At 53.6% G+C, this 12,765-nt stretch overlaps 1 protein-coding gene across 1 annotated transcript; it reads right to left on the bottom strand.

Annotated features, from left to right (window-relative positions):
- Positions 1-576: 576 nt before the first annotated feature.
- Positions 577-8,287, bottom strand: LOC143186596 (uncharacterized). Its single transcript, XM_076390280.1, has 4 exons — positions 3,335-8,287; positions 2,990-3,142; positions 2,084-2,940; positions 577-725 (listed from the first exon to the last, which is right to left on the bottom strand). The coding sequence occupies exons 1-4, from the start codon at positions 8,285-8,287 to the stop codon at positions 710-712; spliced, it is 5,979 nt and encodes a 1,992-aa protein (XP_076246395.1). The 3' UTR covers positions 577-709.
- Between the last annotated feature and the right edge of the window lie 4,478 nt (positions 8,288-12,765).

The following is a 12,765-nucleotide window of genomic DNA, read 5'->3' as shown; positions in this document are numbered from 1 at the left end:
GTTCTGTTTCTACCGAGTTTCCGAACTTCCCCGAACGGGCCCGACTGAGCGGGCGAGCAAGGCGAGTCCGCGAACAGAGTTTTACCGCTCGCGGCCGAATCTACTCCGCGCTGTCCGTACAAGGTATCGCTCGTTCTCCTGGCGGCGGCGCCTCCATCGCTGTCCCGCGCCACGAGCCTACCGCGCCTCCTCTCGACTAGTCGCGCAACCCGTCACCGCGTCTCGTCTCTACGTCCACCACGGCGGTGGTTCCCTGTCCCCGATCGTGCACCCGTGCGCCTCTCTACCTCGAATCGTGGCTGTTACTATTGTTGCTGCTGGTGGTGCGCTCCCGCCGCGGCACTGAAGGTGACCGCGGTGCACGCAGAGTCAGCGCGCCGACACGGATCAGAGTTCTTTTCAAAAATGTGACGCGCCTCCGCGGCCTCTCCCGCGCTAGCACGCGAGTGCGTGCCGGCGTGCGAGTTTGTGCAGGATTGTTGGAATCGCTTAAAATAAGGGATCCAACGGAGGTCCGGATGAGGTGAGATTGAGGGGATACGAAAGAAAACGAAGACACGAGTTTTATATTTTGTCGGCCCTGAAAAGGGCTTTGAAACGACGTTTATTTAGCTTCTGTGTAGGGGCTGGGCGCTGGCTCCGGTCCTCGTCGGCTGGAAAGGACGGCGGCGGATCGGAGGGCCTTGGCTGGTGGTGACGCCGGCTCCCCTTAGCGACGTTGACGTCTGAAAAAGAGAGATAGCGGCGGAACCGCGGCGGTAAGCAAGAGTGTAAATCTGGCTATACCAAAGATTCCCAACTCCAGGCTGCGCTCGCGAGCCTATTTGGAGGGGATAGCAAAACCTTGCCTGTAACGCAAAGGTAATGCAGTGGACTGTATTATCGACTCTTCTTCTGGCGCGAAGAAGAAGTCGATGAACGAGTGGCTTGAGAGGAGGAGGGACCTCTTCTCTTCGCCTTGCACCTTTTGGAAAGGTTCGTTCCGTACGAATCCAAGTAATTTAGGGATTCGTGAGCGGAGGGACACGCTATAACCAGCGAATTGCTGGTCCTGGAGGCTGAGAACGGCCAGAGGCTCGGCGACTCCGTTCACCTTACCGTGTGCTTCTATTCGTCACACGGGGGTTGCTACTAAACGGGGTGGCAGAGCACGAGTAACGCAGAGGTGATAGGCACGTACGTTATCTCTCTCTGTTGTAACCCGTCTCTCAGGGATCCAACAGGCAGCGGCCTTTGTTGCTCCGAGACGAAACGAGACTCAGAGAATCAGGGCAGGCCCCGATTCCAAGAGTGCAAATCTCGATCAATTGTCTCCTAAAACAAACCAGGTGCTCTTTCGTACGTAGTATACGTACGAATCGAGCAGAGTTTCCTAGTCTGTCGGCGACAGAGGTTCAGCTTTTTAGAGCTAGTGAGATTTCAAGTGTCTGGTAACCAAACTACTTGAAATCTGAAAACTGGCGAGCTGAGAGGCGCTTGACGTACGGTCGCACTGACTGCGTCAAGCTTGATTGTCGAAAGACGACTGGGGCGAGAGCCGCGCGTGTCTCCGCGAAGCGGAAGACGTGCCAAATTTTACCACTACGCGGCGCTCACAAATTATCTTTTGTCTCGTGCTAATGTAGTACGATGTACTCTCTCTCTCCTTCAGGCTCCGATGTCCCCACTCGACATCGAGCCTGGAGTTCAAAACCGTTGCTCGACAACGCTTACTTTGTTTGAACTTTAATTTTGACGACAAAAACAGTCATACGACAGCTGATCGTGTTTTGCTGCTAGGACAACGTATGCTCCGACCGAAGGCCACCTTCGGTCGGTCACGTATACCAACAAATTACGAATCTCGCGGACGAGCCAAATGCCCGTTATATAACCGCTTTTTAAACATACCGCCCCCCTTGCACGGTCCGTGCAACGGAGAATCGGTAATGCTCTGTCGTATGCACATCGTAACGCGAGACTCGAAAGACTAATACTTTCTTTGCGAATGAGAGAGAGGTGCTGCAAGTGAAGTTCAATTGAAGTGAACTCACTCGCAGCGTTGTCGTAAATTCAATCAAGATATAAATTCAATTGAACTTACTTATGCGCTGGTGGAGACGCGCTCTGCTGCGGGTGTAGCTGCTGCTGTTGCTGCAGCAGCCGCATCGAGGTTTCCACCGCGATGCCGACTGCTGCGCGCGTCAGCTCCTCTAACGTCGGTCCTTGAGGCCGGGGTGGTCGCCGGGTGCGGCTGGCAATCGGGGAGGGCCTAGCCGCCACCAAGGCCCTGGATGTCGTCGGTGCTTGTGCCTGTTGACGGTTATCCTCCCTCGCCTTTGGTCGGGGCCTGTTGGGCGTCCTCCCGCCCGCTTGGCTCGCTGCAGCCGCGGGGGCGGTACTCTTTTCTTGGCCTCTCGGCGTTGGGGGGTCCACCGCCGGCCGCCAAAGCAGTGAAGTTAATCGCTGCTCCCGGTCCCATCTGAGGGCGTACCGCCCTCCTGGGACGGTGCAGCGATACCGCCGCGTGGTGCGCGGAATGTGCTCCGGCACCCTGAGCTGTACTGGGCCCATTCTTGGTGGGCCGATGGTTATTGTCCACTCCTCTTGAGTGGTTTCTTGTACTGCTTCCTGGTGCGACTTCTCCAGTGGCGAGGGTGTACGCGTCTCTTGCTGGAGAGCCTGCTCCCCAATCTTCAAACAGCGATCAAAGGTCGCCGAGATTTGGTTCTGCGTGTTTTGTGTGTCGCTTTCCATTGCTTGATTTCTACTGACTCGGCCGGCGCGACGCTCACAACCGATTTCGGTAGCGCCCGCGATTTCGCGGGGGCGCTTTTTCCCTTGGAGAGATAGAGACGGAAATACTTCGTCTCCCCTCCCAAGGGGATTGGGGGTCAAGGAAGAGGGGGTCCCGATCGTTCGATTTTCTTCTAGAACAATCGGTCTCACCTTGGTGTCTCCCTGGTTTTTTCCGAAAATTCTTTACAGGTGTTTATTTTGCCCGCTCGACCTCGGCGCCGGTCGTCGTAGCGGGCTCATCCACGGGTAACCTACACATCCTTGTGATGGGGCGTGTGTAAGTTGACTTTGCGGTACGTACTTTTACCACACGTACATTTCCGTCTTTCCCCGGGAACACCTCCTCAATTCTTCCCATCTCCCACTGGTTGGGGGGAAGAAGAGGATTCTGCACTAGCACCAGGTCTCCTGGTTGCAGTTGCAGTTGGGTGGCGCGCCACTTGTAGCGATTTTGGAGGTGCGTGAGGTAATCGCGCGTCCAATGCCTCCACAGTTGCTCGTGGAATTTCTGAATCGCTCTCCAACGCGACAATCGCGAGAGTTTTTCATTTTCCACGGACTGCAGCGGAATCGCATTTAGTGGTCCGCCTGTCAGGAAGTGACCGGGCGTAAGAGACGCATAGTCGTCTGGGTCGTCACTCAGGGGAGCGATCGGTCGCGAGTTAAGACTCGCTTCGATCTTGCAGAGCAGCGTCTGCATTTCCTCTCCCGTTGGTGTGAACTCTCCCAACGTGCGTTTCAAATGGTGTTTCACCGATTTCACGCCGGCCTCCTGCATTCCACCGAAGTGTGGGGCACTGGGTGGATTAAACCGCCACTGAATGCCGATAGCACCGCATTTATTATGCGTGTCCGTTGCAGAAAATACTGCACGACAGTGCTGTTGTAATTCTCGATCGGCACCGACGAAATTGGTTCCATTGTCACTGAAAATGCAGGACGGGATTCCTCGTCGTGCAACAAACCGATCGAGTGCGGCTAAGAACGCGCTCGTCGTGTAGTCATGGACGAGTTCGATATGGACAGCCCTCGTAGCGTAACAAACAAACACCGCGATGTACGCTTTGTGAGCTGTTTTGCCTCGGCCCGCGGAGTCGCGGACACGGTAAGGTCCCGCGTAATCCACTCCGCAATTGTCGAATGCTCTTGACGGGCGACAGCGCTCCGGGGTCAGATGCTGCATTATTTGCGTGGACGTGTTGCCTCGCCACCTTACGCATCGCATGCATTTGTTGACCACGGTTTTCGCTGCATTTCGACAACCGAGAATCCAATAATTTTGCCTGACAGTGTGCAAGGTCAACTGCAAGCCCCCATGCAACGTATCTACGTGGCACTGCCTAATTATTAATGTCGAAACATAATGCTTAGGCAGTATTATCGGGTGCTTGGTTTCCCATGCAAGTGTCGCATTCTCCAGTCTTCCACCGACTCGCAGGACGTCCTTATCGTCGAGGAACGGGTTGAGACTTTTTAAGGGAGATTTCACAGGGATACTGCGATGATTTTTTAAGCATCGGTATTCCTCTGCGAAATGCGAGCCCTGTATATGGCGTGCGAGGCGCTCAGCTGCGTTACGCATTTCTGCCGCCTCGATTACTTGACCGGCGTTTGACCTTTGATTGACGCGCGACGGTCTTCGCCAACGAAGACAGTACGCCGTTACACGTAACAGTTTTCTCCATGATTGAAAACGGAACAGAAAATCCCATTCCGGCTTCGGAGTTGCTACGTGTGCATGCGCTACGCGCTTGCTTTCATCGGTCTCAACGGAAGCGGGTATGGCGGGCCATTGCGCTTCCGCTTCGCTCAGCCATGTCGGTCCAAACGTCCATAGGTTCGACTGCAGAAATTCTGCCGCGTCGATCCCGCGCGAATTTAAATCCGCGGGGTTCGAACGGGTCGGCACGTAACGCCATTCCGCGTTCGGGAGGGCCGTTTGGATTTTCGACACTCGGTTGGCCACTATAACCTTCCAGGTCGATGGGTGTTTTTTCAGCCAAGCTAGAGCGATAGTTGAGTCTGTCCAACAGACTACTCGATCTATTTTCATTGCAAGCGAGTCTCTCACGTGCAAGATTAGCTCGGCTAGCAGTACGGCCCCGTTCAATTCAAGAACTGGGATCGACTGTGTTTTTATTGGAGCCACTCGCGTTTTTGCCATCAACAGCGATGTAAACACACCGTTGTCTATCGTCGTCACTCTTAAATAAGTGACGGCCGAATAGGCTGCGAGCGATGCGTCACAAAATCCGTGCAGTTCCACAGAAGTCGTGTCGGCTCCATAACGGATCCATCGGGGAAGTTTCCACTGGTTCAATCTGCTCCAATCCGCACAAAATGTGTTCCACATTTTGAGCGTTTCCGCGGAAACTTGCTCGTCCCACTGGATTTTCTCCAGCCATTGGGACTGCATTAAAGTTTTCGCGCGAATCACGACTGGCGAAAGCCAGCCGAGAGGGTCGTATAATTTTGCAATTTCCGAAAACAAAGTACGCTTTGTGATCGGTGTTGCAGACGGTTGGAAACGTTGCAGATTGAAGTAGAAAAAATCTCCTGATGGAATCCATCGCAGACCGAGTACCTTTAATTCGGAATTATCAAACAAATCAAGGTCGACTGCGTGGGAGTGCGAGCTATGTGGAATATTGCCTAATAAATCTGGCGAATTTCCAGCCCACTTACGAAGGTTAAATCCACCTTGCTGTAAGAGCTCGCACGTTTGTTTACGGATTTGCTCCAACAATAGTTTGTCCGGAGCTCCCATAAACACGTCGTCAACATAGACGTCCTTCTCGAGGATAGGAGCGGCGAGCGGGAAGCGGTCGCCGTCCTGTTTTTTCAGCTCGAGAAGCGTTCGCATCGATAAATATGGGGCACACGCCGTACCGTAGGTCACGGTTTTTAACTCGAACGCTATAGTTCGTTCGGTTTCTGGCGTGCGCCACACGATGCATTGGAATCGACGATCCTCTGCAGCTACGAGAATTTGTCGAAACATTTTCTCTATATCTGCTACTAGCACGTATTGATACAGACGCCACCGCGTTAATACAGCGGTGATATCGTTCTGTAGCTTCGGTCCTACGTGGAGGATGTCGTTCAGCGAGCGTCCGCCCGCTGTTTTACTGGAAGCGTTAAACACGACGCGCAGCTTCGTCGTAGCGCTTTCCGTTCGAACAACCGCTCTATGTGGAATGTAGAGTCGTGTCTTGTCGAGGAACTCTAGGCGAGTCATATGACTCAACGACTCATATTCAGTGAGAAACTCACTGTATTCCCTCATGAGGGTTGGATCCAGGTCCAGTTTTTTCCTTAACCTAGTCAACGCGGAGAGAGCTATTGGAAGAGATTCTCCCAACAGCTCGTCCGGGTTTTCGTGGTTGAAGGGCAACCGAACGATGAATCGTCCCGTCGCGTCTCGCGCGACGGTTTTTGCGAAGTATTCTTCGCATTCGTCCTCGGCCTTGGTATTCACCAATTTCGAGGGAATCTCCTCTATCTCCCAGAACCTTCGTATCGCTTTGTCGAGCGATTCGAGGACGGTGCAATGCAGCGTCCTCACGGGGTTTGGGGAAGAGGTGGCTGCGTCGACCGGGCCTGACAGTATCCAGCCTAAAGCTGTTTCCTGCGCGATCGGCCCTCGCTTACCGAATCGCCGAAGCCCTGGTCGAATGATACTCGCATATGTCCCAGCTCCGATCAGCACCTCTATTGGGCGGTCTGAAGCGGGGTCAGGATCCGCGAGTGTCAGTTCACGCAACGCGGTGTATTCCGGCACGTGAACCGACGGCGGGGCATACGAGGTGATTCGGGACACCACGTATGCACTGGTGCGGAACGCCTCCTCAGTGCAACGTGTCGAACCGAACTCGATATCCACGCTATACTTTATATCCTGGGCTTTTCCGCCCCCCAAGCCCGTAACTGTGGCTGGGGTTTTCCTTCTCGCGAGTCGCAAGTCATTTGCGAGGTTCGCGGAAATGAAGGAGGCTTCCGAGCCCTGGTCTATGAGTGCACGCGCGATGCGCGTCGTGCCTCCCTTTCCTGTGACTCGCACATTTGCCGTCGCCAGAAACACAGCTGGTGTTCCGCTCTCCGTCGCACTACAGTGCGACGTCACGTCGGCGCTTGATGTAGAAGCACGAGATTTCGTGTTTACATTCGCGGGCTCACGTGCGGAGACGTTACTCCGTCCCGCTTCCCGCTGGCCCTGCTGTGGCTTTTTCGTCGACCGACGATTGCCTGTGCCGACTTGTGGTGCGTCAAAGTGCAGAATAGTGTGATGCTTCTTACTGCACTTTGTACACGCTGCGTTCTTAGGGCAACGCGCGACTGTGTGAGTCGAAGCGAGACAGTTTATACACGACTGATTCGCTTTAATATAATGGAAGCGCAATTCAGGCGTGAGCAGCTTGAACTTTTTGCACGTTGTAATTCCGTGCGTCAGTCCGCAGAATGTACACTCCAAGGTTGGACCGGGAGAGCTTTCGACTACGGCGTTATGTTGCCGTATGCGAGGTTTTGACGTGGGGTCAACCGCTTGTTTTTGTACCGGGTTGATCAGCACGTGCAGTCTGTGCTCTTGCTCCCTGAGAAAATGCAACATCTCATTAAATGAGGGGATTTCTTGGTTGAGCTTTTGCGTGCCCTCCCATTCCCATTCTAGGGATTGGTCCAACTTAGATTTTATCAGGATGACCAACACGTCGCTGTAATGCTCTACCTTGCGCCCCAGCTTCTGGAGCGCGGCGAGCGTTTGTTTCCAGCCGACGGTGACCTGTTGCAGGCTTTCTATGTCGCCCGTCCTGATCGGCTTCAGCTTCGTGAATGTTGCGAGAAGCTGAAGCACCATGCGACGTGGGTTCCCGAATTGTTCGGTCAGGGTATCCCACGCCGGCTTGAAATTGCGATCCGCAATTTCAAGCGTGGCAATCGATGCGAGTGCCTCTCCTTCCAAGCAGCCGTTCAGATATTGCAAACGTTGCGCATCTGACAACCGTTGATCTTTGATTATGCTGGCGGTGAACAGATCCGCAAAGTGACACCACTTTCGCGGATCTCCGCTAAATCTCGGTAAATTCTGCTTGGGAAGCTCAAGCGTACTAGGCTGGCCGGTTGCTCCGGCACCCGCGGTATTCCCGGGGTTGCCGAATCCAGCCGATTCCTTTTCCTGTATGAGGCTGTCCAATTCCGTCATCAGGAAGTTCTGAGCTTCATGGAACGCATCTTCTGCATCATCCATCGTGCTCTCGCCGAAGAAGGGTATGACCTTCCGTTTGCTGTCAGGGACCTCCTTTTTGAGCTGTTTAACTCGCTCTTGGATGTCCCTCCAAACGTCAGTTACATACTCCAACTTCTGTTTGAGGAGAGAGATGGTATAATTATTTCGCCCCTTTTTCTTCAGATTAGTCACGAGTCGGGTCATTCCCCGAATTCGTGACTGAATATCCTCCATCTCGACCTCCAGGGCAGGAAGAGTCAACTGCTCCTTTACGGGGTTCGACATGGTGATATACTTCGAGAGGTAAACACTGCTCGAAGGTCAACCTGAAGTGATCGTTTCTTTCACCCTTTCTCAACCTTTCAATCCGGCTCGAAGGACCTTTTGTTGGAATCGCTTAAAATAAGGGATCCAACGGAGGTCCGGATGAGGTGAGATTGAGGGGATACGAAAGAAAACGAAGACACGAGTTTTATATTTTGTCGGCCCTGAAAAGGGCTTTGAAACGACGTTTATTTAGCTTCTGTGTAGGGGCTGGGCGCTGGCTCCGGTCCTCGTCGGCTGGAAAGGACGGCGGCGGATCGGAGGGCCTTGGCTGGTGGTGACGCCGGCTCCCCTTAGCGACGTTGACGTCTGAAAAAGAGAGATAGCGGCGGAACCGCGGCGGTAAGCAAGAGTGTAAATCTGGCTATACCAAAGATTCCCAACTCCAGGCTGCGCTCGCGAGCCTATTTGGAGGGGATAGCAAAACCTTGCCTGTAACGCAAAGGTAATGCAGTGGACTGTATTATCGACTCTTCTTCTGGCGCGAAGAAGAAGTCGATGAACGAGTGGCTTGAGAGGAGGAGGGACCTCTTCTCTTCGCCTTGCACCTTTTGGAAAGGTTCGTTCCGTACGAATCCAAGTAATTTAGGGATTCGTGAGCGGAGGGACACGCTATAACCAGCGAATTGCTGGTCCTGGAGGCTGAGAACGGCCAGAGGCTCGGCGACTCCGTTCACCTTACCGTGTGCTTCTATTCGTCACACGGGGGTTGCTACTAAACGGGGTGGCAGAGCACGAGTAACGCAGAGGTGATAGGCACGTACGTTATCTCTCTCTGTTGTAACCCGTCTCTCAGGGATCCAACAGGCAGCGGCCTTTGTTGCTCCGAGACGAAACGAGACTCAGAGAATCAGGGCAGGCCCCGATTCCAAGAGTGCAAATCTCGATCAATTGTCTCCTAAAACAAACCAGGTGCTCTTTCGTACGTAGTATACGTACGAATCGAGCAGAGTTTCCTAGTCTGTCGGCGACAGAGGTTCAGCTTTTTAGAGCTAGTGAGATTTCAAGTGTCTGGTAACCAAACTACTTGAAATCTGAAAACTGGCGAGCTGAGAGGCGCTTGACGTACGGTCGCACTGACTGCGTCAAGCTTGATTGTCGAAAGACGACTGGGGCGAGAGCCGCGCGTGTCTCCGCGAAGCGGAAGACGTGCCAAATTTTACCACTACGCGGCGCTCACAAATTATCTTTTGTCTCGTGCTAATGTAGTACGATGTACTCTCTCTCTCCTTCAGGCTCCGATGTCCCCACTCGACATCGAGCCTGGAGTTCAAAACCGTTGCTCGACAACGCTTACTTTGTTTGAACTTTAATTTTGACGACAAAAACAGTCATACGACAGCTGATCGTGTTTTGCTGCTAGGACAACGTATGCTCCGACCGAAGGCCACCTTCGGTCGGTCACGTATACCAACAAATTACGAATCTCGCGGACGAGCCAAATGCCCGTTATATAACCGCTTTTTAAACAAGGATATTATTTCCAACTCCGTGTCGGCGCGCTCGCCTCGTTACCAGCGCTCACTACCCGTCTACCTGCGTTACTCTATTGTTCCGGTTTAATGGATATTTCTGTTTTCTACCTCTACCGTCGAGCGTGTTTCCCGTTGCTCGTCTTTTACTTGTTTATTGCCGGTTCGTGAAGCTAGTCGTGAAACTGTAAACACCCGCCCGTCGTGCATTTATTTGTTTATGTCGCCTCGCTCCCCCGACCGCCCGACCCGCTCGAGTGTTTTGGAACTTTCGAATTCTCGAATTACATCGCTTCGTCGCGGTTGACTCGCGCCTGCTGATTTCGTTCGCGTCCTCCGATCTTTTCGAATGCATCTAATATTATTATCGCTCGATACCGATATTATTTATCGTTCTATATATTTCCCTAACTCGCGTCTCTCGCCGTCGCCTCATCTCTCTCTCTCTCTCCCTTCCTGCCTCGCGGTCAACTCGCGTTAACTAATTTCCGCCGGTTTAGAATTTTCCCCTACTCCGCACCACCTCTCGTTTCTTTATCTCTCTCTCTCTCCTACTCTCCCTTTCGCGGCCCCTCGCGGATATTAATTCCCTCGCTACCTTCGCGCCGCGCGTCCCCTCTAAGAATTTACTCGGTCTCGCGACGACCCGCGACTGTTAGTTTTCCGGCGCGCCGAGACAGTCCGCTGCCTCCCGCCCCTCCCCTCCCCGCGAACTCGCGCCCGCGCCTGCATGTGCAATCACGATCGTGCTCTGTTCTATAAACCACGCGTGTACGAGGGGTCAGAGAGAAGACCTACTCGTCGGTATCTCTCCGACAACATGGTGCAGCTCCCGTCACCCTTCCCCTTCGACTCGAACTAGAACTCTCTCTCGTCGCGTGCATCCTTTCTCTCGCAATCTACCCCGTCATGCAGCAACCTCTCTGTACGTGCTCTCCCGCCTCTCGACCTTGTCTCGACATCGCGTTCCCCGGCAAGAGTTGTGTGCACGAATCTACCCTGAGGCGCGAGAGGCCCGCCGCCCCCCGCCCTCGCAACCCTCCCTGCTCGTCGGCTGAGCCCCCGGTTCTCGGCTCGTTCCTCCGACGGCTGACTCTAACTCTCTACTCGCGCCCCGATCAACGGCCCTCAGGGTGAGGAGGTGGGCAACGCTTCTACTCGCATGCCTCTCGGTAGCAACGTGAAACAGCCACCCTCGGCCTCCTCCCCCTCGAGCAATCTACCTCGTGCTTCTATCGCCCGGCCCAAGAGAAAATTAAAATAATGCAAAATGATGGAGCTGGAGGAGCTCCGTCTTACTCGACACATTTTCGTGTCGCTTGATTCTACCTCTACCTTGTTCGAACAAAATTCGCGTTATCGCCGGTTTGCCTGCCGCACAGCGCCCTATTTTTCTAACCCTTTCGGGCAGCGTAATGTGGGCGCCATCCTTTCAGCATCCCGTGATTTTATTTCCTCTATCTTTTCGTCTCGAGTCAAAGTTTCTAATCTTCCCCCCCGCGAAGTCGAAAGACAGGTTTCACACGCACAGTATTCTTAAAATTTTATCGCGTTTCCCGAGGCCCTACAAGACACCTCGAGCACTCTACCCAGAGATGTTCCGAGCCACAAAGTTTCCAATACCGAATGTATTGTTACTTTTATTCTCAACTAATATCGTGGAAGGGTCGTTGACGACTTCCCTTCCTGAGGCTCGAAAACATTCTCCAGGTGTCGTCTCGAAGCCCCCTGCACCACCGTCATTACACATGCTGTAATAACTCTTCTCGCAATGCGTCTCTCGTCGAGGATCTCTGTACGATCCAACTCGGTCCTAAGCGAGTGGATGAGCATTGATCGCACTGATCCCGTCAGAGAGACGGGGCTGTCGTGTGCGGGTGTCGCGGTTCACCCTCGATCGCGTCCCTGTCGCGCCTAAGAATGCGGCTATTCCTACCTCGGTTTCTCGCTGCGACTCGACGGTCCGGCTCGACTCGGCGTACGTGGGGCTGGAAACGAACGGACGTGGTCTCGTATACGGCTTCGAGGAGTATGTTCACTTATTCACTAACTAGAGTCAGATGCTCGCTTATACACTAACAAGAGTCAGATGCTCGCTTATACACTAACAAGAGTCAGATGCTCGGCTATTCGCTAATCCAGGGAACGGTCACTGGTATACGCTCACTACTGATCGCGGACGATGTTCGAGAGACAACGCGTGTGTTGCTGGAGAATCGCAAGAAGTGCGTGAAGGTCGCGAGACTATGATGCACTGAGCGAGGCCTCCGCCGTGTCCGCTGGCAGAGGCTGTCCCTCGTGCCCCCTCCCCGACGAACTCCGCCGAGGGTGCGCACGAGCCTCGTTGCCACCCCCGCCGCTGGAGCCGCCATCTTTACGCAAGAGGAAAAGGGCCCGCGTTGCCAGGCGATATTTCCGAAGAGATGGAATTTTCCTCGGGGACGTTGCGTCGCCCGAGTGCCTGTTTAGCAACGCTCTGCCCGAAGTCACACGCCTGTCACGAGAGTCAAGTACACGGCCAACGGTTGCCCTTTGTCTTCGAGGCGAAAGAAGTGTAAGGAAAAATAGAGATTGGAAATTTGGAGTTGCACGCACGTGTTCGGCCCTGCGGCCATCTGCGAGTCATCACGACGATTTTACGGCCACGGTTCTTTGTCTACGCTTTCCCTCGAGTACCCTTCAGTGTTTTGTATTTTTTTTCAACTTTCCCGTTACACGTGTTTTTCCCCGTTATTGTCCCTAATTCACATCTGGCTGGCAAAAGTTTACCGCTTCGCGCGGTTCGAACTATCCTCCGAGGTTCTCTTACCCACTTTACCCCCAGCGGTGAGGTGTAAGTGATTTTTCGAGATTCTCTCATCCGCTTTAACGCAATTTCAGCTATTAATTGTGTCTAAAACTTTCCCCGCGCTGTCTCGGGCGGTGATGCTCGCTCCTCTCACCGCCCCCGCGATCCCCCGTTTGACC

This window comes from Calliopsis andreniformis, unplaced genomic scaffold, assembly GCF_051401765.1.
Source record: "Calliopsis andreniformis isolate RMS-2024a unplaced genomic scaffold, iyCalAndr_principal scaffold0017, whole genome shotgun sequence".
Taxonomy (NCBI): Eukaryota; Metazoa; Arthropoda; class Insecta; order Hymenoptera; family Andrenidae; genus Calliopsis; species Calliopsis andreniformis.
The sequence above is the reverse complement of the archived record's forward strand: the minus strand, read 5'-3'. Positions and strand labels throughout refer to the sequence as shown.